General features: G+C 42.4%; 1 protein-coding gene across 1 annotated transcript in view; it reads left to right on the plus strand.

Moving 5' to 3' along the window:
* The window catches only part of Gpr155 (G protein-coupled receptor 155), a 39,195-nt gene extending 26,819 nt beyond the window's left edge, over positions 1 to 12,376 (plus strand). Inside the window, exons 11-16 of the mRNA XM_051166203.1 lie at positions 1,084 to 1,188; positions 2,319 to 2,455; positions 4,149 to 4,244; positions 6,816 to 6,880; positions 8,086 to 8,223; positions 11,864 to 12,376. Coding sequence (XP_051022160.1) covers positions 1,084 to 1,188; positions 2,319 to 2,455; positions 4,149 to 4,244; positions 6,816 to 6,880; positions 8,086 to 8,223; positions 11,864 to 12,164 — 842 coding nt within the window. The 3' untranslated portion in view covers positions 12,165 to 12,376. The remainder of the gene's footprint in view (positions 1 to 1,083; positions 1,189 to 2,318; positions 2,456 to 4,148; positions 4,245 to 6,815; positions 6,881 to 8,085; positions 8,224 to 11,863) is intronic.
* The last annotated feature ends 3,550 nt before the right edge of the window (positions 12,377 to 15,926 follow it).

A 15,926-nucleotide genomic window follows, 5' to 3' on the forward strand; every position in this document is an offset into this window, starting at 1 on the left:
CTGGCCTCATATATTTTCTTTTTATATTTTATATCTTTTTTTGTAATTTTATTATTTAAACCTTCACATTTTTGATGATAACTTATTTTCTTTTCTGTTATTCTGTGGTTCTCTTTTTAACCTTGAGGTGGCATTATTATCTTAATTTAAAAGCATTTGTAATGGCTTATAGATAATAGCTTTTACACTTTCAAATCCTTTTGCTTTTACGTATATCACAGAAGAACTTAAGCATATTATCAATGAGAGGTTAAGCCTAAGTATTACTCATTTTTCTAGCATATACATTTTAATGGCTTACCACTGAAGTTATTATTCTGTTAATATTGCAGTCCTTGTCAGGAAGCACCATGCCTATATAACTGTAAAAAAAATTATCTGAAGAAATAAATATATAAATAAACACGTTTACAAACATAATAAATAAAACCAGGAAAATTACAGCCGTGTAGCAGGCGTCTCACTGTGGCTCATGTAGAGCAGCCTGCCCGTAAACCAGCCAGAGCTTCGGCGTGTGTGCGTGAAGGGAAAAAGGTGGGGACCCGCTTCGACCGCCTCTTCCAGACTCGTAGGATCTGCGTGCTTGAGGGAAATGACAGCTAAAAAGAACCTACAAGAGGATTTTACCGACAGCCTCCAGATGAGGCTTCCGGGCGAGTGTAAAGAACCGTCCAGAAAGAAGGGGCCGCCTTTGCCTGATAGCTGGGGTGGGCGGATGGAGAGTCCAAGGCGCAGGTGACTTCCATTGAGGGCGCCATTGGTTTGACTTTTCCATGGTAAACAACAGAGCCACTGTGTTTATGAAAGTGATGAATGCAAGTCTTGCGTTTTTTAGGAAATGGTTTTGAATTCTTAGTTTCCAAAGCACGGTGGAGAGGAAGCGAGGGGATGGTGTAAAGGCTCTGGTCATTTGTCTGACACTGTTTAATTGCCCACTGCTGTATAGGCACACCTGGATATGCTCCCGTACAGAAAAGGTTGCCAGGGAGACAGCGTAGGGGCGTGGCCATGGTTTGGCACTCTGAACTTGTGCGTTTCTGTTGTGTCTGGGTTCTACCTTCACATGCTATTTCATCTTTCTAGGTTGCTGCTCTTGCTCCTTGGGAAATGGTGGAGTACACTGTTCATCAGTAGAGCCAGCGACAAACACAAGTGCCAGTGAGCCGATGTCTTCTTCCTTTGAGAAAAGTAAGTAAGCACTTACTATGAGGATGGGCTTAGGGGGGTGAAAGAAGGCGCTTCACTATACTGTATGTGAGAAGAATACTGCACAGGCTTTCTACTGAAGCCGTGCCTTGTAGAACATGCCTTAAGAATATGTTTCCAGGGGCCTGGAGAGATGGCTCAGAGGTTAAGAGCACCGTCTGCTCTTCCGAAGGTCCCGAGTTCAATTCCCAGCAACCACATGGTGGCTTACAACCACCTGCAATGAGATCTGGTGTCTTCTTGTGGTGGGCAGGCACATGTGTGGGCAGAATACTGTATAAATAATAAATAAATCTTAGAAAAAAGAATATGTCTCCAACAAGAAGGGGGAAAATTATAATAAGATCATAATCATAGACACAGAACACTCATTTAAAATTTTAATTTATTTTGTTTTTGTTTTGTTTTGTTTTCTGAGACATGGTTTCTCATGTAGCCCTGGCTGTCCTGGACTCACTTTGTAGACCAGGCTGGCCTCAAATCTACAAAGATTGAAGTTTGGTCTTCTTTCTTCTTTTAAAAACTGGGACTGCCTCTTCGCTTTATTCTCTGGGACCAGGACTAGTTTATTAGTTAGGCTCTTTAATAAAATGCAAGAGGTAATAGTATATTTGTTTCATGGTTTGTCAAAATAGGACATAATAGGGTGTTTGTGGCTTATGTGGATTTATCACAGATGAAACTTTATTAAGTCAACCTTTAAAATTATATGTGAGCTATATGAAGTGTGTCTAAACTATGTATCATAACTATATAACAATTTTTTTTCAAGACAAGGTTCCTCTGTGTAGCCTTGGCTGTCCTGGACTCACTTTATAGACCAGGCTGGCCTCAAACTCAGAGATCCACCTGCCTCTGCCCCACAAGTACTGTGATTATAACACAAAATTTGTAGACAGAGACCTTTGTTAACTATATAGAAGGAACCACTACGTTCTACTTGTGCATTTTCAGAGACTCTACAACTAAGAGTCTCTAACATAACCTGAGGGCGTTCTCCAGGGCCGCCGACAGCTAGGTCCCGGTTCTTAGCTGAGCGTACCTCTGTGCTGTTTCTCTTGGGAAGTCGTTAGGGGCTTGAAACAATCACACCTGTGCTCACTGTTTTGTAGCCGACCACTGTGTGAGTCGCTGCGAGTCCCAGAGCTGCGTCCTGGCCCAGGAAGAAGAGCAGCATCTGCAGAGTGGAGACCCGCAGCTGACGCGGCACGTCCTGCTGTGTTTGCTCCTCATCATTGGCTTGTTTGCTGTAAGCGTTTCTTCGGCTTCTATTTGGGGTTGTTTCTTTAACTATTTGGCTTTTCTCAGAGAAATTGTTTTGCAGAAGTATTGTAGGTTGGGTCGTCTGAGGAAGGGGATACATCGCGAGGAAGGGGACACATCGCGAGGAAGGGGACACAAAGAATGAATTTTTTTTACTCTGTTGCCCAAGCACCCCAACGGTCTGTCCTCCTTACCGTCACTGACTTGTCTATACCCTTGAGTCTGGAATTCGTCAAAAGAAAAGAGTATCTTCCTGATGTGTGCAGTGCACAAACAGCTAAACTATCTCTCTAAAGATACTTTTCAAATAAACTTTATAAAAAGTAATTTTAGGGGCTAGAGAGATGGCTCAGCAGTTAAGAGTACTTGCTGCTCTTGCGGAGGACACAAGTTTGGTTCTCAGAATCTGCAACCACTGTCTGAATCTCCAGCTCCAGGGGATCTGACGCCCTCTTGTGGCCTCTGTGGGCACCAGGCAAACGCATGGTGAACATACGTGACACAGGCACACACTCATATACATAAGTCTTTAAAAAATTTTTTCATAATGTAGAGTAAACAAGAAGAGTACCCATCATACTAATGCCTTCTAATTTTTCCTTTTTCATTGTTAATTAGTCTTTTTGTGCTGGGGATTGACCTCTGACCTCTATCCTCAGCCCCGCCTGCTAATGTTTTTAGCACACTCTACATGGTTGTAATAGTACGTTCAGGAGTCTAGGTTACTTTTTTTCACCTGTGTCGAGCAAGGCCACTTGGCTGAAGTGTTCGAAGCTATTGTTTTAAATTATTTCCCAATAACCCCAGAAAAGCAACATCATAATTTATTCAAATACTCTTCATTAGTTGTTTATAATTCTTTAAAATGTTATAATAAACACCTCCAGACGTTATACTTCCTACTGGTAAGCTCCCAAATTTGAGAAACTCACATCAAAGTCTATAAATATTCCTATGACACAAGTGCATTCTACAGATTCTTTTCCAAAGGGTTAGTGTGTCTCTATAGAGTCCTCATGGCAACACCAAACACGGAAGGGTTCCTCTTTTATAAGTTCAGTACTTTACTTTATTGTGTACATTTCTTTAATTATAGAAGGATTTTTCCTTGTTATCCTTGTTTGCGAGTCATCGGTTGTTACACAACTCCTTAGGATGGTTCTCAAGTATGACCTCCCCAGAGATGGGAGATGGTCCCAAAGCCTCTGCAGCCTCTTCACACTCGGACGCTCATTACACAGCATAATATTTGCCAGCAACACTTAACGGCCATCGAAGAACAAAGGACAAAAAAAAAAAAAAAAAAAAAAGAACTGCTGCCAAGAACCGCTGCTCAGTGATATAATTGTTTTCATTGTGTCAGACTAATTTTAAAATCCGTCCTGTGTAGGCTAGTCGGCAGCCCTGATATGTTATGTAAGCTTCTGTATTATGGCTCATGTCTTCTCCCTTCAGATCTGATCAGAATAGACGCTGTTGAGTGGCATCTGTCAAGAGGAGAGGTTGAAACCTCTTGTTTGAACGACACGGCTTCTACATTCTCTTGATGTTTTTCCCTTCACTCCTTCCCCCTAATTATTAGCGAGATAAGTTATACTGCGCGTGCGTGTGGTATGGAGAGAAATGATTCTTGTGCTTAATTTTCAAGTGCCCCTTCCCTCCCCCCCCCACTTTTACAGAATCTCTCTAGTTGTTTGTGGTGGCTGTTCAACCACGAGACTGGACGACTCTACGTTGAGTTGCAGTTCTTCTGTGCTGTGTTTAACTTTGGCCAGGTATTTATTTCCTGAGAACTGAGGGGGGCTCTGTTTCTTGGGTGAGTTGATTGGGGGGCGGGTGGGGTGCAGATGTTGTTTTCTTTTAAATCAAAAGGGTTTAGTTTGTTTGTCAGCTGCTGGCACGCGTGACGACAGCTGACAGCTGCGGCCTGTCTCCCCGTAGAGAGGAGTTATTATATTGGTTGAAGTCATCAGAATGTACACTGAGTGTTTCCACCAGAAATACCAAATACTTTTTTCCCCCCCTTTGGTGTTGAGATGTGAATGATAATTTAAGTAGGAACAAGATGTCCTCAAATTCTTCTTAAACTTCTTATGATCTTAATGGCTCACTTTGGAAAATAATTTGCTTCTCTGAGTCTTTAGTTTGGACACTTACACAACTACACATCATATGCCTTTTTTTTTTTTTTTTTTAATGACAGGGACTTAAATCAGTATTTTTTAAAATGATGTGATGTGTAATACATTTCAGCACAGAGAATGGCAGCCTTTCCCTGAGAGTCTACCATGTGCCAGCCATGGTTAGGGCTTTTACATTCATTATTGCATGTAAACACCAAAATACACACAAATAGATACTATCATCCTCCTGCCGTGATACTATTAACATTGGTGTTTAAGGCCTGGCGTTCAGAGGGCTCTGGGTTCAGTCCCTAGCACAGAGACAAAAAGAGCTATTTAAGGAAAATAACAGCTTACAAATTGGGAAATATTTTATGTGCAAGGTTTAAATTTTGATCTTATCATCAGCCTGCTTTTCTTACCCTTTCTTTCTTTCTTTTTACTCTCTCTCTCTCTCTCTCTCTCTTTTCTTTCTTTCTTTCCCAAGACAGGGTTTCTCTGTGTAGCTTTGGTTGTCTGGACTCCCTTTGTAGACCAGGCTGGCCTCGAACTCACAGTGATCCGCCTGCCTCTGCCTCCCGAGTGCTGGGATTAAAGGCGTGCACCACCATGCCCGGCCCTCCTTTCTTTCTTATGGTGCCAGGGACTGGATTTCACTCAGGGTTGTGTGCACACTAGACAAATGATCTACACTGAACCACATCTCCAACTCAAACCCTTACTTTTTTATTAGAGAATATTCATTCATAAACCAAATATCAACTTGAAAAATACTGTGTTAGAAATCATTGTCTATTAAATTTGAAATATTTTTGCCATATTAGGTAGTTAAAACTAGTTAGTTTATGCCCCTACATGTTTTTGGCTTCCACTAGCCGCTCCACATATTTGTTTGTTTTTGACGTTATTATTGGAAGAAAACCAGCAAAGTATAAAGAAGCATTGTGTAATCAGTTTATTACAGAAAAGCATGGGCACCCTAGGCCACCTGACACCACTCTTACTTTGTGACACCAATTAGGATTTGACGTTATCCCACTACAGATTGCTAGGCTGAAGATGCACAGTCCTCCTTAGTGTTTTGCATTCAGAATGCCCACTCCAGGCTGAGCCAAGCCAGGACAGGAACTAAGCAAGCTTCATTCCACAGGGCTCTGTCAAGAACAGAGCTAATGGAATGTTGTTCTTCAAATGCTGCCTGCGCAGTTTATGCCTTACATAGTTGAAAGGCATGAGAAGACACAAATCTCATGCCAAGCCCATTATCCTTTTAAGGACTTGGTATAGTGAGATACTTCTTCTAACCATTTATAGTTTGGGGTTGGGGATTTAGCTCAGTGGTAGAGCGCTTGCAAGGCCCTGGGTTCAGTTCTCAGATCTGGAAGAAAAAAAAGAAAGAAAGAAAGAAAGAAAGACAAACTAACAATTTATAGTTTAAGGAAAAAGACAAGCAAGACCTTCATGTGATTTATTTAAACATTGTTAATTATGTGTGTGTCTGCCTTAAGGTGCAATTGGGGAAGGTGGGTATGTGCATGTGAGTACAGTTGCCTGTGGAGGCCAGACGAGGGTGTCAGATGCCTGGGAACTGGAGCTGCAGGCACTTTTTAGCTACTCAGCGTGGGTGCTGGGAACTGAGCTCAGATGCTGGAGAAGAACAGTACGCACTCCTGCCTGCTGAGCCTGCCCTCCAGCTTCATGTGCAAGCATGAAGGACCATGCTTGCAATGTGTAGTCTTGGGGGACCTTTCATATCCACAACACAGCGCTAACTGAATCCCAACTACATTATTGGATATTACAGCCCTTGCTAATTACAGTTATGAAGTTTCAAGAGAAAAATAATAAGTACTCAGGCACAGTGAGAGATATTTTTTTTCTTTTCAAAAACAGGGAAACAAAAACATGTAGGCTTTAAATGGTTCCATTTTTTTCTTCAGTGAGCTGTCATATGAATGCAGTAGTTCCTCCGCACTGGGTGTTCTCACCCGTAAGGACCGGGGCAGAATGAGCAGGGGGTGAAGGGGTGCCGGGGGGGGGGTGGCGACAATGAGCAGGGTGTCATGTGTGCCCACAGGCACTGCACTCAGTTCTGCTTTGCATGCTGAATGGAAAATGTTGCTCTAATCGCTGTCGGCTGCTTCCTCACTCACTAAATGTCTTAATCTCTGTCTTAAGGTTTTATTGTTGAATTCAGGCAGAATAACTGTTTTCTCCCCCTAGGGATTTATTTCCTTTGGAATCTTTGGGTTGGACAAACATTTAATCATCCTACCGTTCAAAAGAAGGTAAATTCAGTTTCAAAATAAGCCTGTGTACCTAAAGGTGATGACAAGTCCATCCTATTAAAACATTGATACCTTTATCTCTGCTAGGAGACAACTAAATACCACACAAAGGTTATCTGTGGAATCATGTATTTGTTGCAGATAATTGCAGGGAAAGTACTGGAAGAAGTATTATAAATCTAACAATGTAATTTGCATTTTAACAAGAATTGATGGGCACTGACTTCTCTCTGTGCTATTAAATACATAGTTAAATGAAACTTGGAAATGGAAGTAGCAGGCGCTGTGTCCCCATTAGCGGCTGCACCTGATTGCTTTTCTCCCTTTGACAATGGGCTCTGTCTTCCTATCAAACTGAGAGTTTGCAGAAAACTCAAAGGTTTCCTCAACTTTCGGGGTTCTGTTCACTCCCAAGATTTCTTTTAATTAAAGTTTCTTTATGAAAAATAACGAGGTCAAAGTTTCAACTTGGGGATGGAAAGAGAGGCAGGGGGAATGTTTATTCTTTATTTGCCCTTAAGGCAAAATTCATAGCACTAGAGGTGCTGATGGAATCCACACCACTACTCTGTAATGAAGGCCAGGTAATAGTCACCACCCTTTCTTCTCCGTCATCATCACCACCGCCACCATTGTCTTCATTAGGATGTCTTTGCTAAGGGTCCTAATCATTTCTCACAGAAAAGTATGACAGGAAAGCTGTTCAGCTTAGTCAGCAGCTTCACAGTGCTGGCCAAGTCCATTGTCAACAGTTGTGTTGGCTGGATGGACAGGACCGAGTGCTCTGTACTCCAGAGCCTGGCATTTGGTTCTGGAGCACTAACGTTGAAAATAGTGAAATGGAATGCTCAATCTCTAACTTACCTTGGTTGGTTTGGTTTTGGTTTTAGTTTGTGAGGCAGTCTGAGACATCCTGCTTAAGTTATGTCTGCGCTTCAAAAAGGCCAAACACAGAAGGAATGTCTCGGGAGAAACTGCAATGGGTCAAACATATCTGGAGTGTATAAAATGGTCAGCCCTACCCCAGCCTGCTCAGAGTGCAAGTGTCCGAGCAAGGCTGTTTCCAGTTCAGAGATGAATGAAACCTGGGTTGATGACAGAGCTCTGGTGGCTGGTTTAGAACAGCTCCCTGGCGAGGCAGATAGGGTATTCTCTGGCTTGTTTTCTTTCCTTAAGAAATGGCCTGCTTATATTTTGGTTTTCAGGCTTGGATTTCTGTGGAACAATAAAGAAACAGCAGAAAACAGAGAATCGCCTGTTTCTGAGGAAATAAAAATGACCTGTCAACAATTTGTGCACTATCACCGTGACCTGTGCATCCGAAACATCGTCAGAGAAAGAAGGTAAAGTCAGTACAGGGTTTGGAAACAGAGATTCCAGATTACTAACACTAGGGTTTAACAAGCTAATAGTTGTGGGTCATTTTTATAGCTTATTTCTTAAACTACAAAAATGACATATCACTTTGATTTTTTACATTTAATGTCAGGCAGCTTGTGGTTTTGGTATAGTGTGAGCTGTAAAGGTGTGGTAGGGTATTAACATCCTCTTAGCTTGGTCATTAGTGCCTCTCCCTGAGGAACACGGGGCCTGGGAGGAATTTGATATGCTCATCTCCTGGTGCTATGTCATTTCTTATTACTAACGATGCTGTCAAGAGAACAAAATGAATTTTCTGCCTCTTAATTAATTCTATGATTTTTATTTCACCTCAAGTCCTAGTCATTATTGTGTGACATTATATTTATTCTTCTAATCCCAAGGTACAGAATGTGCTGCAGCAGGAAACGATGAACGATGAATAATCAAACATTACAGTGCCGGTAGCTTTCGCTGTCATAAAAGAGGAACATAAAACAAAGCAAAATATAAAGAATCCAATACCGTTATGTGTATTTCTAAAAACTTGGAGCTTGATGTTCAAGGTGGTTCAGTGTTAAGCATTGGCCGGTATGCCCACCATGACAGCCAGAGGAACGCCACCCTGGCAGAGGAAGTGGGCTCACCGAGTGTTAATACTCCCTGACTATGTGAACCTTGGAAAGTTTAATTCTCAAAGCCTCAGATTTTATTTTATTAAAAAAAAAACAAAAAAAAACAAAAACAAAAAAAAAAACACCACCAACAACAAGCCCCTACTGTGGGGCTGGAGAGATGGAGGGTTGAAAGTACTTGTTCTTGCAAAGCCCCAGAGTCTCAGTCCCCAGCACCCACATGGTGGCTCCCGACCTTCTGTGACTCCAGTCTCAGGGGAGCCCCGCCTCTGGCCTCCTTGGGCACCAAGCAGGCACACGCAGGAACAACACTCACACGCATAAAATAGTAATAAAGAAACCTTAGAGAAAAGTCTGACATTGATGGCCAAATGTCTGTGGTGAGCCTTGTCCAGTTACTGACAATGACAAACTCTGGAGAAGAGCGACCTTTCTATCTTGAAAGGCTGAGCACCATTTCAGGGTACTGTGCATGGATAAAGAACATTCTCACTGTCAGGTCACTGTGTTTGCCAAGTGTCAGGAAGCAGAACTCTGAGCATTTGCTGAGCTACCAGGTCCCAGATGGCTGAGTGGGCACCAGCTGGTAAAAACCAGCTCATTCCTGCTTCTTCCCCGGACCTACAGCTTGCACTGTCACATTCACTGACAGTCTGTACCATTCCACAGGCTCTTGTGACAGCTGCCTGATCACAGCAATCAAGGATCAAATATCTCCAGTTAGTGGTTGGGGCAGAAGGCATTTTCCTGTACTTTAAAAAGGCCCAGACTCAGCCTCTAACATTGAGGGAAATTTTATGTTAACTTTTCTCTTAATTGTTATATGTGAAATTTTATATTTACGATCAAATGCTTTCATTTTTTCCCTGACACCTTTTTGTCATTTCATCTTGCTCTTCACCCTCTATTTCCTGTTGTCAAGCTCTTTAGATTTCCCGGCTTGATTGATGCTTGTGGAGATTCTTGCTGCCTAGTGCACATTTGTATGAAAATGTTTGTAATTCATGTAATTGGTTTTCTTGTTTTGCATTTCTTTCTCTTCTTCATGTGCTCATACTTAGGCAGTCCAAATTTGCATTGGGAAGACAAATATTAAACAATCCAGAGGCAAATTAAAATCAAAGCATGCTTCTTAAAGAAGATTGGCTTTTATTATTTTGTTAGTGCGCATGTGTCTCTGTGCAGGCCTGTGGAGGTCGGAGGGGCGCATCAGATCCCGTGAGGCTGGAGTTACAGGCAGTGCTGAGTCGCCTGATGCAGATGCTGGGAACTGAGCTGGGGTCCCCTGGAAGAGCCATGGGTACTCCTAACCGCGAGCCATCTTTCCCGTCCCAAAACACACTTTTAAAACCTTGGGTTTGCTGTCAGACAGATCTCAGCTGTTTGCTTCCTGTTTCCTAATGGAGCAAATGGTTGCACTGGCTGCTGAGGGAAAGAGACTATTTGTGAGTAGCGGTAAGCTGAAAATAAAGTTGAACTTAACTAGGTTAATACAAGTAGTTCCATTTTTGTTCTTTGAGGTGGAATCTCATCATGTAGCCCATGCTCAGCCCAATTCTGCCTCTGAGGTGCTAGGATCACAGGCACACAGCGCACGCGCAGCTATAATCGTCAGCTATAGAGAGGAGTCTGTAAGGCAGATAGAAGGCCTTACTGAGAGCTGTGGAGACAGCTCAGTCACTAAAGTGCCCACTGCAGAAGCACAGGAGTTGGGTGTATAAAACCCATGTAGAAGTTGGACTAGTGCCATGTGCCTGTAACCTCAGGCCCAGTGGGGAGAAAGCAAGCTAGGCAGTTGGGGGAACTTCAGATCCAGTGAGACTCTTTCCAAATAAAGGCAGAGGGCAATTGAGTAAAGACACCAACACTGACCTCAGACCTCCACACACATGCACAGATTTCATGCATACAAATGAGCACATACACACACACACACACACACACACACACACACACACACATACACACACACACGGCGTGTGTGTCATGCTACTATTAAAAGATACTTCTTGGTGGGCTAGAGAAATGGCTCAGCAGTTAAGAGCACTGGCTGCTCTCCCAGAGGACCTGGGTTTGATTCCCAGCACCCACATGGCAGCTCACAACCATCTGTTAACTCCTGTTCCTAGGGATCTGATGCCCTGCTCTGGCCTTGGTATGTACACTGGGTGCCCACTAGACATAAATGCAGGCAAAACTTCCATACACATAAAATTAAAAGGTAAATAAATAATAAATGGTAAATATCTGTCTTGATCTATGCTGCTCAATGTAGCACCCATAAGCCACACATAGTTGTTTAAATTCTTGAAAGTTAAACCAAGTTTAAAAATAAAGCTTCCTGGGGGCAGGGGAGACAGCTCCACAGATAAAGGACTTGCCTCACGAGCCTGAGGCCTGGATTTGGAACCCCAGGGTTCACATAAAAGCTGAGCACCTACGGTGCTGGCCTGCCTGTAGTCCCAGCAAGAGGCAGGCAGACAGGGCGTCTGGTGAGCTAGACTGGCTGGGACGGGTGAGCTTCATGTTCAGCAAGAGGCTCTGCCTCAATAAATAAAGTGAGGAGACATCAACGTCACCCATTGTCAACTTCAGGCTTCCACATGTATGTGTCCATACATGTGCCCTCCACACAAAACATTCAAACCCGCATAAACATAGCGACACACACCATACACACGTATGTATCCATACATGCTCCCCTCCAGAAGGACTGTTTCTCAGGCAATATGCTTACCTATGTCATCTTTTAAAAGTGTTTGTTTTCACAAGCATCGCTGGCATACTTTATTTTTCACCAGAGGGTCTTTCTAGGGTCAGGAAGGCTGACAAATCCTTCATGTTTCGAACATTTGCATTTCTGCCATGCTCTTAACTATCATGCTGTCTCTCGTTATTTCCTTTGTGTTTTTCTTTGCTCATCCTCTGTCGTGCAGTGCTGATGCCAGAATTACAGAACACATGGGTGAATCTTTCCTTTGACACACAGGTGTGGCACGAAGACTTCCGCCGGGACCTTCTGTGGCTGTGACCTGGTGAACTGGCTGATTGAAGTCGGCCTCGCTTCTGACCGTGGAGAAGCTGTGATCTACGGAGACAGACTGGTGCAAGGCGGGGTCATCCAGCACATCACCAATGAATACTCGTTTCGGGACGAGTACTTGTTTTACAGATTTCTTCAAAGGAGCCCTGAACAGAGTCCTGCTGCTGTCACTGGAAGCAACCCCCAGCAGGAAAGCTACAAAGAAATCAGCCACTCCTCTCCATCCTCACTCTCCCCCAAGACTTAAATTACGCAGGAGAGAGCCCCACGTGGACTCGCACCCTCTGGCCTCACATCTGGTACTTCTAGCTGCAGGACCTTGGGCAGGTTACCTTTCTGAGCCTTGGTCATCTCTTCTGTAAAATGACAAACGCACTCCTACCCCATACTGACATGCTATAACTTTATGTGTATATAAAGCACACAGGAAACTGACAGGAGAAAACCCGAAGTTAAAAGTTCTAGTGATGAATACAATAATTGCTATAGCTATCGCTGTTGTCCCAATGTTTTTAGGTTTTTTGTTTGTTTGTTTTTCAAGACAGGGTTTCTCTGTGTAGCCTTGGCTGATCTGGATTCACTTTGTAGACCAGCTTGGCCTCGAACTCACATAGATCTGTCTGCCTCTGTCTCCCTGAGTGCTGGGATTAAAGGTGTTTGTCACCACTGCCCAGCATCCCAATATTCTTAGATAATTTTTTTCTGCAGCTGTTCACTATAATTTCAAAGTCAGCATCCAACTTGCTTGTTTTAAATTGCCAAATCTACCACATTTGCTGCTCTCAAAATGAACTTTAAGACGATGTTACATTTATTGATAACACTTCCCCCAACAGATTTTCATTTATTCTAGCAAAAGGTTTTATTTTTCTTTCCACTTCTTTGACAACTACTGCCCATTTAAAAATTGCAACTACTGTTTTGTTTTTGAGACAAGGTCTCATGTAGCCAAATATGGCTTTGAACTGCTGATCTTTCTGCGAAAGCCTCCTGAGTTCTCGGTTTATTGGTGTGCGCCACTATGCCTAGCTAACCCCAGTACTTTTTTTTTTAAGTAATTTTAAAATTTATTTTTGATAAAACACCAATTTTAAAGTTTTGTTTTTTCTTGTTCCTATCTAAAGTAATAATGTATGCCAATAAGAAGAGGATAAGAACATTATTTCTATCTCTATAATATTTTAAGTTAAAATTTTAAAGTAATTTGAACATATTCATTTAAATAAGAAATGTTGCCATGAGATATTCTGTTTCTGGTACTTTCAAAGTATCATACTGTGGAAGAAAAATCTACTTTACTTTCTGCATTAAGAAAGTATATACTCAGAAATTTAAAATTCTAACCCTAGCATCCTACTTTAGAATTTAATCTTTTTTAAAAAAATTGTGCCCATATCTAAAAATTTGTAAGTTTAAAAATTACTAAATGCTGCTTAGTCCATTAAGACGTTGAAAACAAAATGGCATGAACTACATAGCTCCTAAGCAACAGGAAAGCTTTCTCACAGGTGTGGAGGCTGGCTGAGGGTGCCCCATTCCAGGCCACAGGAGGAGCTGCACGTGGTGTGAGGGAGGGCTTGGGTCTCCTGACCCTCAGAAGAGCAAGTCCCATTTTGACACCTCTTCTCTCAGGAGCCACTCTTCTCCAGGTCACCACACTGGGGTTAGGTTTCGAAGAGCCGCGCCCAGACCCTAACAGCCTCAGGTAAAGCTTTACCCTCATATAATTTGCACACTTTGAACAGCTACTTAATTATTAAATAGCAATGATGATCTAACTTATTTTAAACTTATTTATGGGGTTAGTGCCCTGGCCTCTTTAATGTAGCAAATACATAATTAAAAGAAAACCTTGCATGGAAGCCTTGTGTATTTAAAAGGAAACGATGCTTATTTTATGTTATGATCATGGAATTTGGATGCTTTAGGCAGAACTATGTGGCTATAGAACTTAGGGGGAAAGAGACATGCCCACGCTGTACTCTCAATGCCCAGGGAAGCACCTGCCTTAGCAGCCTCGAGTGACACAAGACAGAATTCACATGCATGCGGGCAACACAAATCCAAGTGGGGGAATTTGTTTTGTGAGTAAACTATATTGAGTATGCTCTTTTATTTGCACAAATGGAATCTGAAACTTTATTTTCCATGGGAGATTCTAGAAGAAAACCATAGATCTGAGTGACATGCAGTTTCAGATGATAAAGGCTTTTAAGCGATGTTTTTAGGGTTAAGAATAAGCTAATTTTATTAAATGAAAACATTTGTATGTTACTTTCTCACTGAGAGCACGTTTCTCAATAAAATACCTATTTTAACTTGCTTTGTCAACATCTTTTCCTTTAATAGTCCAAATAATGCTGATGATACCACACAAGTCCTGTCTGTGGATTCTCAAAGCTCTCTGTCAATTTTCAATTCTCACCTCATACATTACATCCTGACTACAGTTTCCCTTCTGTCTCCCCCTCCCCCCTCCTCTCTCCTCAATCCATCCTTCCTCCACTCTGCCTCCCCTCAGAAAAGAACAGACCTCCCAAGGCCATCAACCAAACGCGGCACAACAAGCTATGATAAGACCAGGCACATATTCTCACATCAAGGCGGGATGAGGCAACCAAGCAGGAGGAAAGGGTCCCAAAGGCAGGCAAAAGAGTCAGAGGCAGCCCCCTCTCCCACGCTTAGGAACCCCGCAAGAACACCAAGCTACACAACCATAACCCGTATGCAGAGGACCTGGGGCAGACCCATGCAGGCTCCCGGATTCTGAGAGCGCACTTGAGTCCCTGTCAGTTGATTCTGTGTTCTTGATCTCTCTGGTTCTCCCAGCCCTTCCTCCCCCTCCTCCGCAGGACTCCCGAGCTCTGCCTAACGCTTGGCTGTGGGGCTCTGCATCTGCTCCTACAGTTGATGAACGAAGCCTTGCTGGTCTCTTTGATGATGGTTCTGCTAGGCTTGGGTTCCAGAACAGTGCAGGCAGGACAAAGCTTTCTTAAGTGAATTTCCTGGGGGCTATCTCATGACCTTTTGGTTCTGCAGTTTGGAGCAACCAGGTCATTGTCAGGAAACATCTTTTGTAAGTACTTTTAAAAACCTGGGTGTAAATGGTCAGGTGACGATTAGTGTTGGCAGACAGTCCAGGTTCATAAAATGTTGTCATTCTTCAGAGAAAGACAGATTAAATTTATCCCCTTATTTTTATAAAAACCTGAAGCAATTGATTCATTTTGTTACAGTTAAGGTTTCTCTGTGTAGCCCTGGCGGTCCTGGAACTCACTCTGTAGACTAGGCTGGCCTCAAACTCAAGAGATTCTCCTCCCTCTGCCTCCTGAGTGCTGGGATTAAAGGTGTGGGCTGGCACTATAACAGCATTAGCCAGGCAGTAGTAGCACAGGCCTTTAATCTCAGCATTCAGGAGGCAGATCTCTGAGGCCAGCCTGGTCTACAGAGCGAGTTCCAGGACCGCCAGGACTACACAGAGAGACCTTAACTATAACAAAACAAACGTGCAAACAAAAATACTTTTACAAAAAGAAATCCCCAAATTTCATTCTGTATGATTATTTTTAAAGAAATGTATTGGAGATTAGTATGTAAACTTAACATTTTTATCAAAGATGAAACAAACCAATTGTACGTAAAATAAGTTTATTAATTTTTACTCTTTATAACAGACAACATTTAAGAAAGCACTAAATTTTCTAAAATACACTCCAAGATATTAATTACCAGCATGAGTGCCCACAGAGTGTGCGGAGTGAAAGTCTCTACAACTTTCCTCACATGTCAGTATAATCCTGGTATTTTCTGGGGTTCAAACTTATGAGGCTACCAAGTTATACTGATAAATTATTTATCTAATTTATTCAAGCTTACACTTCTGTAGAAAGGTCTACATAGATTCTTCTCAACAGTATTTAGATGTTCACCTAGCAAATATTATATAGTATCAAAGCATCAACAAATGGGCTCCATTTAACAATGGAACTTCTACTATGAAGTAATTAAA

This window comes from Acomys russatus, chromosome 24 (genome assembly GCF_903995435.1).
Source record: "Acomys russatus chromosome 24, mAcoRus1.1, whole genome shotgun sequence".
NCBI classification, from domain to species: domain Eukaryota; kingdom Metazoa; phylum Chordata; class Mammalia; order Rodentia; family Muridae; genus Acomys; species Acomys russatus.